The 11,209-nt window shown below is 67.2% G+C and overlaps 2 protein-coding genes across 7 annotated transcripts in view; one reads left to right on the top strand and one right to left on the bottom strand.

Moving 5' to 3' along the window:
* SP2 (Sp2 transcription factor) overlaps positions 1-1,695 on the bottom strand; it is a 9,522-nt gene extending 7,827 nt beyond the window's left edge. For 2 of the 6 annotated variants that reach the window (XM_042894388.1, XM_042894386.1), the window contains exon 1: positions 15-1,334. The gene's annotated coding sequence lies outside the window, so the exon portion shown is untranslated. Of the gene's footprint in view, positions 1-14; positions 1,336-1,613 lie in introns of those variants that run through there. The other 4 variants (XM_042894384.1, XM_042894387.1, XM_042894389.1 and 1 more) reach the window with 4 other exon arrangements.
* Positions 1,696-9,458: 7,763 nt separating this feature from the next.
* On the top strand, positions 9,459-10,534 carry SP6 (Sp6 transcription factor). The gene is given in 3 exon segments (XM_042894391.1): positions 9,459-9,776; positions 9,778-9,924; positions 9,926-10,534. Coding segments are annotated over 3 exon segments (1,074 nt in total).
* The last annotated feature ends 675 nt before the right edge of the window (positions 10,535-11,209 follow it).

Below are 11,209 nucleotides of genomic sequence, written 5' to 3' on the forward strand. Positions count from 1 at the left end.
CCTCCTTATACAACCTGTGTCTCGGCCTGCAGTGACACTGTCCCACCCTGGAGGTGACTGGCAGCACGCAGCTCAGCTGCCCACGTGTTCACCCAGGGTTCCTCCTCACCACAACGCATCACAGAGCTGACATTTGCTCTGAGTCAGGCACGCATTCACACCCCATGGAGAATTTCAGGCCCCGTTTGCTATCCTGACGCCCCCAGGAGAGCCTCAAACAGGAGAGTGCTTTCCATTGAGGCAACTGAAGAGCAGCAAGTCATAAAAGTCCTTTTTTTCCAGCCACTCTCCCGTTCCCCTCTGCTTGTCACAAGTACAGTTTTATGTGGAAACCATCTCCAAACAGTGGAAACAGTACATCTGGTGCATTCGTCCCTGCACAAAAAACCAATTTAGTTTGGAAACTGTGCCATTATCTCTAATGTTCTCCCAGAGATGCAGAGAGGATAAATGGTTTTTTCTCCCCATCCACGACAAGCCCAGCTCTTTGGCCCGCAACGCACAGCCCTGCAATGCTGGGACAGGAAAGCTGGCACCTGCACACAGTCACACAGCAGCTCCTGCACCCTCTGGGGACGCTGTGTGTGGTTTAAGATAGCAATTTCAAGCCTTATCACGATAGCCTTATCTTTAATTAGCTGGTGTAACAGCCCCGCTCCGATAGAGGAAGCGCTGCTCCGCTTTGCAGGCACGCAGGGCACACAATCTGCCATCCAGGCTTTCCCTGCTCCCGAAATGCCCCTCCTGTCCTGCTGATGGGTGCACAGAAATCAGTGCTGTGCTCAGAGATGGGTGCTGACAGCCCAGACAGCTGTAAGGTGATGCACAGCGCTGTGTAATGGCCTTCTTTTGGGGAAGAGAACACGAGCCTAACTTTCTGCATCTGGTTTAAAGCCAACAGGATGGAGCCCATCAACTCATTGCAGAGTTTTTAAGCAGCTCCTGGAGCACGAAGGTGACTCAGAGGCCCCTCAAAGACCTCAGCGTGCCACCAGCACTCAGAGCCACCCAGGGAAGCACAGCCACGGGGAAAAAGCGACCCCCGGCCCCTTCTGCACACACAGCACAACAATGCTGACCCGTGAGCGCTGAGCCCTGAGCTCAAGCATTGGGAATTCACACCTAACAGCGGGACATCGGGCAGCTCATTCGCAAAGCAGCCAAGCCTTCCGAGGAATCACTTCGTCTTCTCTTGACAGGCGCAGACCGAGCGCTGCCCAGCCTTATCCCGCTATTCCACACCAGCTCTGTGTTTTCCCATCCCGGCCAACCCCCGGGACACGGAGCGGGGCGAAGCGCAGCTCCCGAGATACCGAGAGACGCCTTGAGGCTCCAACCGCGCAGCCCCCCCGGGCAGCCCCCGCCCCGCCACGTACCGGGATCCACCTCCCCGCTCCCCCCCTTCCCGGCCGTGGCGGCGGTTCTCCCCGGGGAGGCGGGACGAGGCGCCGAGCCCGCCCCCACCCGGGCCCCGGAAGCGCCGCCCGCCCGCTCAGCGCAAGGCTTGGGCGGGCCGAGAAGGCCGCGTTCCCCTTCCTGACCCGACCGTGCCGGCTCCGCCGCTCCCCCCGCACGACAACCCCCGCCCAGCCGCGCCCGACCCCGCCTCGGACCCGCACAGACCGGCCGAGGCGGCGGCGTCGGCGGCTCCGACCCCCTCACGGCGCCATCTTCCTCCTGCGGGGCTGCTCGGGCACCGCCCTGCGCGACCCGCCCTCTCGGCGGTCTCCTGCCCAATCTCCGCCCGGCTCTCGGGCGCTGACCAATCAGCTAGCGCCGACTTCTTGATCGGCAATTCCGCAGAGCAATGGGACGCGGTGATGGAGAGACTGCTCCGCCAATGGGAGCGAACTGACAATATGACGGACGGAAGCGGAGATCCAATGGGAGGGAGAATCTCTGATTAGCATCTCCATTGGCCAATGAGAGCGTGCGGAGCCCATCACCATCCTCTGATTGATTGACAAGGTCCTGAGGCAGGAAGGCGGATTTCCTCCTGGGCGGGAGCTGCCAGAAAACACTCTCACGGTTGGCTACCACCAGTATGATTGACAAGAAGAGAGACCAACAGGAGGAGCGGGGGGGTGCTCCGCGCCGCCCGGGATTGGCTGCGCGCCCGGCGGCGGATCCCGGCGCTTTCAGCCCGGTGAGGGCGCGGGGTCCCGGCGGGGCCGTACCGGGACGCGTCTCGGCTGCTGGGGATCCGCCGAACTCCGACCAGCGGCGACGTCCCTCACTACCGCCCGAACGCGGGACCAGGCCCGCAGCGCTGAAGCCCCCGCGGTTCTCCCGGTGCCCCCGGAGGCCGAGGGGGGGTCCCAGCCGGTGCCCGCCCTCCTCCGGCCCCCGTTGGCCCGGCCCCCCCCCGCTGGAGCCAAATAATTGCTCGGCGCTTTGTTGTGCGGTGTCTATGGCCGCGGGGCCTCCATTTGTGGGAACTTGCTGCGGCGAGTGCCTCCCTTCTAATTACCACCCCCTCCTCTCTCTCTGCTTACTCACAGCGCCCGGCCCCGCCGCCTCCGACCCCCGCCCCGGCCCCCCCGGTACCGACCCGGGCTGGGGGTCCCCGAGGCAGGGCAGCTTCTGAGAGGAAACCCATCAACACAGTGGAGTGGGGATCCTGGGGCGTGGGGATGTACGGCTCATCCACGTCCCGTGTCAGAGCAGCATCCCATTTCAGACCCACATCCCACCCAGCATCCCCCTCCCGCATAGCCTTGCATTCAGGTACCCCCAGTGCTCCCCTGGCACCATTTCGCCCAATGGGGGGACGAGGGGCAGCTGCCTGCATTGCCCACCCTGCACTGCCCACCCTGCACTGCCCACCCTGCATTGCCCACCCTGCACTGCCCACCCTGCTTTGCCCACCCTGCACTGCCCACCCTGCACTGCCCACCCTGCGCTGCCCACCCTGCGCTGCCCACGCTGTGCTGCCCACACTGCACTCCTGCCCAAACGAGTCCCAGCCTGCCGCTCCCTGCCTCAGTTTCCCCAGGCAAGCAGTGACGCCAGCTTTCGGCTGCAGGCCCGGCACGGATGCAAGCAGGCACACGGGGATGGGGATGTCCTTGCCGTGGGTTGAGGGAGTAAACGTGGGTGGGTTTGGCATGGTAAAGGGAGAAGGTTTCCTGGCAATGGGATCCCTCAGCTCTTTGTCCAATGTCCTCGTCCCCAGTGTGTTTGGCTGGGACACAGGGACAAGGGGCTCTGTAGTGAGGCACAGAATGGGACTGCGCAGATGAGCGCTGCGACCTGGGGACATGGGGACACAGCTCCATGCAGTGAGGCTGGGAGGGGTCACAGCGAGGCAGGGGACAGAGACATGCAGAACAGCACCAGGACACACCACAGGGCCCCAGCCGGGAGCCCTGCAGGACCTGGAGCTGTTGTGTGGGGGGAGGGCACGCTGTTCTCTGTGGGTCCCCATCCCCACAGCTCCCCATCCCCACAGCTACCCAGCCCCAGCCCCCTCTAGCCATCCCCATGCCCGGGGCTGCTGGCAGCTGCTCAGAGCCCACATGCAATTAAGGCAATTAGGGCACCTCCACAGCCCGCCAGCCCATCTCTGCTGAAATCATTAAACCATTCTTAATGATTTCTTCGAAGAATTAGCAGGCGGTTTGCAGAGCCCCTGCCGGGGGGGTGGCAAAGCCAACCTGGGGACGGGGACGGTTCCGTCACCGCTGCCTGGGGGCCCTGACGTCAGCCCCGCGCTGCTTCCACACCTTTGATCCACGCCATGCACCAAACCTGTTCCTGCATGGCTGGGCCAGCCCTGCCCCCCCCCCCCCCACCCCCCTAAGCTCCTGGGGGCTCCGTGCATGGGGAGGAGGCGGCGATGGCACGACCAGGTGGCACCTGTCCGTGGTGTGGCTGCGTCTCCAGCACAGCCACGTGTCCCCATCCACATCCCCAAAGCAACCATTGCGTCCCCAGTGCACCCATACATCCCCAACCCTGGAGCAGCCACATCCCCAGTGCGGCCCCATCCCCCAATCAGCCACACGTCCCCAGTTGTGGCTGTGTGTCCCTATCTCTGGCTGCTCCCCTCTGCCGTGCCAGCAGGGTTTCCTCGCGTGGTGACGGCCGGGCGGACGCAGATATGCAGGGAGATTACGTGAGGCTCATTAAAATCCAGGCTTGAATCATCGCGGACTGTCAGCTCCTCGCAGGGCAGGGGAGGCTGTCGTGCTGCAAAGGTTGAATCCCGACAGCAGTTCCTGCTCAGGTGAGAAATGCAGCCCCGGGGCACGCTGCCACCTGGCACAGCCGCGGGCAGAGGAGAGCATCGCGATAATCCCAGAGATATCTTTGTGTAGGGCCCTTATGGGGGACCAATAGGGCAGCAGCAGGAGGCCTGTGGGGTGGGGGAAGGACAGGGATCTTGCTGTGCCCTGAGCTCTGTGCCAGGCACGGGGACAGGGACGGCACGGGGACGCTGTGCCGTGGGTGCTGGGGGTCCCAAGGGTTTCAGGCACTCGTCTCACTCACAGACCCCTTCGCTCCGGCTTTGTGGGCACACAGGGCCAAGGTCAACCCATGGGGCTGCGCCCATCCACTGCCCCCCCAGGTCCACGTGTGCCGTCATCCCCAGCGCCGTGCCTGGAGCTGCGCCACTGCCGGCAGCACAGCCCCCCCGGGGCCGTCTGGGTGCCGATCCAGGCGCCTGTCTGAGCCCCCCCAGGGAACTCCCCTGAGGCCGAGGCGATCCAGACGGCGCAGCCCCATGGGATGGGATGGGACCGGCTGCCATCACCCCAAGGCAACCCCTGCACAGCCCCCCCTGGAACCTGCTGGCAGGCACACAGCTCAGCACCCGGCACCTTGGGCAGGTGCAGGCACACAGGGGTGCAGGCACACAGCACGGCACACACGGCTGGAAGCACACAGCGCTGCACACACGCAGATGTTCGCGCACCGCTCGTTCCCAGCGTCCCGCCAGCCCCGCTCCCCTCACAGATCCCAATTTGTTTTATGACAGCAAAGGAAATTGCCGTCAGTTCCCCACAGCCGGGAGCCCTTTGAAGTGCTCTGCCCGGGGCCCGGGAGGGGCCTCCCCCGCCGCCTCGGGGCGCCCCCCCCCCTCCCCACCGACCCCCCATCCTTCTCTCTCTCCTCGAGCTGGGGGACACATCTCCTCCTCCCCCATCCTTCTGTACCCTTCCATTTCCAGATGGGCACAGGGCTGCTCCCACCTCTTGCAGGGCTGTGCCTCATCACCCCCCCCCTCACCCCCAGCTGCTATTTAGGGGCCACAAACCCCTGCTGAGCCCTGGGGGCCCGGCCCTGGGTCGCATCACCCATCAGCCGGAGCAGCTCCAGCGCACGGAGGGATTCGAGGCATTTTCCTCTTTGCCTTGTAATTTATGCAAATGGGCTCTGTAATTAGCCGTAATTTCAAGGCACTGCTCGGGGTTTCAGACGTTCCATGGCAAGGAGATGAACCCCCCCTTCCCGCATCCGCCATCCTCCTGCATGAGAGTCATTCCTTCCATGGGTGGTCCCAACAAAGTGCTGCTCATGGCACTTCCAGGAACCCCTGCCCTGATCAGCCCCTGCTCCAGCCCCATCCTCCCAAGCCCCCCCAGTCCCCTGTTGCTGCACCAGGGGGTCACACCATACCTGATCCTTGCTCTGCAGCACACTCTTGGCCGTGTCTTGGTGTCCCATAGGGAATCCAAAGGCGCTGATGGAGCGAGGAATTGCAGGGGGGGGGGGGCAACCCCACTGCGATCCGTGGGACCGGAGCCCTCATCAGGACTGATCTGTTCCCGTTCCACCAATCCCAGAGGAATGGGGAGGCTGGGACCCTGCAGTCAAGGGACGTGAGATGCGCTGCCACGTGAGGGAAAAACACAGCGGTTCCCAACAGCTGAGCAACCTGGGGGCTGCATCCCCACCACCCACCTCCGCCCATCGGGGCGCTGCAACCAGGATCAGGACTGGGGCCGGGATCCCCCTGCATCCCTCCACGTGCCCCATGTGGATCCACGGCTCTGTGCACACTTGAGGCCACGTGTTTACAGCCGGCAGCAGCTCACCCCATTGCTACCCATCCCCTCCACGCCGGGCGTCCCCGCGGTGCGGCAGAGCCGGGGGTCACCGCGCTCCTCCCCCCACCCTCAACGGCGTTTCGGCGGTGGCGGCAGCGCCGTCCCATCCCTGCACGCTCTGCCGGGACCCACGCGATGATGAAAACCAGCAGAGTTTCCCCCAAGGCAAAGGAGTTCCCGCACCCGCCGCCCGGCCGGGCGCTTGGCAAGCACCGGGAGCTGCGGGCTCCCACGCACCGCATTGGCCAGCAGGGCTGCAGGTGGGCTCCCGGCTCCAGCAGGGTGCTGGTGTACAGGGATACCCTCCCTGATGGCTTTGCAGTGCTCAGCAGCCAGCCCTGCTCCGCGACGGGGACGTCGGCTTTAGAAATGGGGTCGTGACACCCAAGCTGCTCCATTGAGGTGATGCCACCTGGGAGCCCCCCCCCGCCCCCCCGGGGTCCCAGCAGCTCCCGGTGCTCACAGCCTCCATAGGGACTGGGATGGGGCCAGGAGGGTCGGAGCCCACAGCTGAGTATAGACAGGCTCCCACTCAGCTCTTTGAGCTGCATCTGGGGCACGGTGGGATGTCTGTACCCCACTCTGATTTGCCATGAATCCATCGCCAGCCCTGACACGTCCATGTCCCATCCACCCCACGGCACAGGGATGAGTGGGGACACTGCGTCCCCTCTGGTGGCACCCGCGGGGCAGGGGCTTGTCACCACCCGGGGGGCTACAGGGCTGTCCAGGCTGGGCCGGCTGCCGACGGGGCACAGGAGGGCGGAAGGAGGAGGGCGGCCATAGGCGCAGGAGGGAGGAGGTGGTTGTTGCTTTCTTCTTTTAATTACCCCCTGTTTGCGGTGTCTGCTGCGAACTTCCCGTCCCCTCCCTCCGCTTTCATGCGCCGGATCCCGAGCTGGGGACGAGGCTGCTGTCAACCGCCCGGGCTCTGCCTCCAAGGGTTAAAATCACCTGGGCCAGGTATAGGGGTGGAGCTGGGAAGGTGGGGAGGGAGGGAAGAGCCGGCGCGCGGCCGGGACCCACCATTCCTGCTCGCCCGGCCCAGTGGGTGCCCGGTCCCTGGGGAACCGTGCGGGTCCCTCGGGGGTCCCTCGGGAGCCAGAGCCGCCCGCCCGCCCCCGCCGATGAGGACGGAGCCGCCGGGAGCTCGTTGCTGCCTTTAGACCCGTACGTACCGCGCGGCGCCCCGACGTCACCGGCACCGCTCCGGTGGTCCCGAATGCGGGGATCCCGGTAACTGCGCTTGGGAACGGGACCGCGCCGCTCCCCGCTTTGCCCGAAACCCCCCCCCCCCCCCCGATCCTCCCGGCCCCCGCCGTTCCCGCTGCGGTCCGGTCCCCGCTTGGGGCTGCGGCTCTCGGGACAACCGGGGCCCCTCCGCTCCGCCCCGCCCCGCTCCGCCGCGGCCCCGGGGAGTTTCGCTGCGGTGCGCGGAGCCCCAAACCGCGGCATCGCCCCGCAGCGCCGGGATCGCCCCCGCAACCCCGGCGCTGTTCCAAACCCGCGGCATCCCCCGAACTCGCGGTATCCTCACGCGTGGAGCCCCGCGGGGTTGCGGGTGTCCGGCCGGGCGCGGGCCGAGGGCAGCGGCTGCCGCCCATCCCCGCCGCGGGGCGCGGCCCCGGCTGCGAGTCGGGCAGAGCCGCTCTGCCCAGCCCGGCCCGTGACTCAGAGCGCATCACCGCCGCTGCCTCAGTTTCCCTGCGGTAGAACGGCCGCCGCGTCGCCGCCGAACCGCGCCAGGGAGGGACAGCGCGTGGCCCCCGGGCTTCTGCCGTCATCTTCGGATGGAAAAACGCCACCGGAGCGCCTCCGTGGCCGGGCGCGGTGGGACGGGGCTGTGGGCTCTGCCCCATGGTTGAGGGGTGCGCGGTGGGAGCTGCCCGGCACCCGCGCTTTCCTTCTGCCTCCGGCTCCTTCTTTTGGTTTTGGGCACTGGGGGGATCGGGCTCGCGTTGCCGGACCCCCCGTTCCCAGCTCCGTGTGGCCCCACGCGACGTTGGTGGCTGCCCCATACCCTGCGATGGGCCGTGGGGCTTTGGGACCCCGGTGCGGTCTCAGTCCCCGCTGGGTGCCAGCCCTCACCCCTCTCCTGTCGTCCCGCCGTGGTGTGGACGGTCCTCGGAGTGTTGGGGACGATCGATACCAACCCTCCCCCACGGGGCGGAGCAGAGCCGAGCGCAGGTGGGGAGCAGCACCCCCAGCCCTTGGGGGGGCTCATGCTCCAGCTCGGGGCTTCTATAGCAGGTGGAGATGGGGCTCCATATGTTGGGGGGGGGCTTTGGTACCGTGGGGTCCCCCACCTCAGAACCGGGGAAAGCGGCGTCCCCATGGGGCTGGGGGCTGCCCCGGGGATCTCCAATGCTGGGGCACCATGGCGCTGGGGATGGAGGCTGTGCAATACGGCCCGAAAGCATCACTGCATCCCTGGGGGTTTGTCCCCATCCCACAGTGGGGGTGGTGGGAGGCAGTGCGGCTTCGCTCCCATCGCCCTGGAGGTGTTGGGAAGGGGCTGCGGGTGGAGGGGGGGGGGGAGGTCCGGGCACCGGTGGGAAACCGGGGAGGGGGGGCGGGAGCCGGTGGCGGCAGGTGGATTTCAACACCGGGGTGGGGCCGGGCCCCCGTGGGGTTGTGCGGCTCCGGTGAGTCACGGCTGCGCTGCGGGGAGCAGTGGGTGCCCGGGGGCTGCGGGTGCGTGGCCGGGGGCGAAAGCAGCCCCGAGCCCGGCTTCAAAGCGGTGCCGGCGGCCGAGCCCCAAGGCTCCCTGCCCTGTCCCGCTGCCATCCGGCCCGGAGCTGCGTGTCCCCCCGCCTGCGTTCCGCCCCCACAGCAGCGCATGGGCTCGTGGGTGCCGTGTTCCTATGCTGTAGGGTGAGGCTTTGGGGCTCGGCCGGGCGGTAGGGCAGGGTTTAGGGCACTGCACCCCGCAGTGCTGCGTTTGGGGGACGCGCGGCACGGAGGTGACGAGGCAAAGCCCCGTGGCTTCCTCAGCTTTGGGAATTCGGGAGCAGGTCTGTGGGGACGGCACCTGGGGACCGGTGGGGTGCTGCTATCCGGTACCGTCCAGGTGTCACACCGGGTGCGTGGTGGGGAAATACCCTCAATGGGGTTACGGGTGCTGGGGACGCTGCCTCGGTGGGGCTGGCACCCATAGCACAGCATGATCCATGCATGGGAACTGCCGCCTGCTTCATCTTCCCTCTGTGCGAGGACGGGAATCGGGGCCACCACCGGCGTCAGCCCCGCACGTGGCCATGGGGACACACCGGGGGGGGCTGGTTGGGAAGGGGCCCGCTGGGGCTCAGGGTACGTCCACCTCTCACCGCTCTTCTCTCCCCCATCGCTCCCCCTCCCCCGGCCCCGCAGGTCTGTCTGCGCCTCCGCCCGCGCCGCCGTCCGGCAATGCTCACGGCTGTCTGCGGATCTCTTGGGAACCAGTCCTCCGACGCGCCCCGCGCCTCGCCGACCCCCCTGGACCTGCAGCCGTTGCAGCCCTTCCAGCCCCCCCCGCCGGGCGCCGACTTCGCCTCTCCGCTGCCTCCCCCGGAGCTGCCGTTGCCGGGCCCCGACGTCGCCTTCGCCGCTCCAGGCACCTACGACCCCCATGGCCCCCCGCGGATAGAGCTGCCTCCCGACGGCCCCGCCGCCACCGGTTCCTACGCCAAGCTGCTGCAGGCGGCCCCCCCGGACATGGCGCACCCCTACGAGCCCTGGTTTCGGCCCCCCCCACCCCGCTCCCTCCGGAGAGGAGGGGGGGGTCAACTGGTGGGACCTCCACGCCGGGGCCAGTTGGATGGAGCTGCCCCACACGCAGGGGGGTCTCCAGGTGCCCGCGCCCCCCGGCCTGCAGCCGCCCCTGGGGGGGGTACGGAGGGGGCGAAGCGCAGCTCTGCGCTCCCCCCGCCCATCTGCTGCCCCCTGCCCAGCACCTGCTGGGGCCGGAGGGGGCGAAGGCGTTGGAGGGCCCCCCCCAGCCCGAAGCGGAGGGAGGCGGGCGGGCCAAAGGGGGCCGCCGGGCGGTGCCGCGAGGCGGGGGGCAGGCGGCGTGCCGTTGTCCCAACTGCCAGGAGGCGGAGAGGGGGGGGCCGTGCCCCGAGGGCTCCAAGCGCAAACACCTGCACAACTGCCACATCCCGGGCTGCGGCAAAGCGTACGCCAAGACCTCGCACCTGAAGGCGCACCTGCGCTGGCACAGCGGCGATCGCCCCTTCGTCTGCAACTGGCTGTTCTGCGGGAAGCGCTTCACCCGCTCCGACGAGCTGCAGCGGCACCTCCAGACCCACACGGGCACCAAGAAGTTCACCTGCCCCGTCTGCGGCCGCGTCTTCATGCGCAGCGACCACCTGGGCAAGCACATGAAGACCCACGACGGCGGCAAGGAGGGCGGAGAGCCCGACGTCAAGGGGAGCAACGAGCCGCCGGGGGGCAAAGGGGGCAAACGGGAGCCCGAGGGGGGCACGGCCGCCCCCACAAACTGAGCGGGTGCCGCGGATGGGAGAGGGGGGACGGCGACCCTCGGGGCTGGTCTCCGGGGGGGGCTGCCGCTGCTCGGTGCCGCTCGGTGCCCCGGTGGGAGCGGCGATGCCCGCGGGCGGTTTCGCTCGTCCCGCGCCCGCTTTCCACCCCCCCCCCCCTCCTCCCTCCTTCCACTCCGGTTTCCCCAATGGTATTTTGGGAGCTGCTGGCTGGCGGCTCGGGAGGAACATCAATGGGAGCCGAGGAGCCGGAGCTGCCCAGGCACGTCCGGCCGAGAGGGGCGGAAAGAGAGGGAGAAAGCGAGAGAAAGCCCCGAGCCCTCAGCCCTGGAGCGTGGCTGCAGCCCCGCGGCCCCTCCCGTGCACCCCCCCCAAACGCTCCGGGCTTCAGCCCCGCGACCCCGCTGGGTTTCAGCCCCCATTGCCGTGGCGCTGCGTGGGGCCGGGGGTCTATTTCTCCACGCGGGTCCCATAGCCCACCCTATTGGAGCCTCATACGGGGTGGGAGGGGGCTGCAAATCCCTCTTTCTTTTCTTTTTTTCTTTTGGCCTCCATTTAGCCCAAACGGATGGGATGGCTGTGGGGAGGGGGCGGATACGGGGAGGGGAACGACCCAAATTGAGGCCAAAAAAAAAGAAAACAAGAAAAGAAGGGGGGGGGGGAAAGAAATAATGATAA

The sequence above is a fragment of the Lagopus leucura genome, unplaced genomic scaffold (assembly GCF_019238085.1).
Source record: "Lagopus leucura isolate 7727_CA_CO unplaced genomic scaffold, USGS_WTPT01 188-2_obj-0_obj, whole genome shotgun sequence".
Taxonomy (NCBI): Eukaryota; Metazoa; Chordata; class Aves; order Galliformes; family Phasianidae; genus Lagopus; species Lagopus leucura.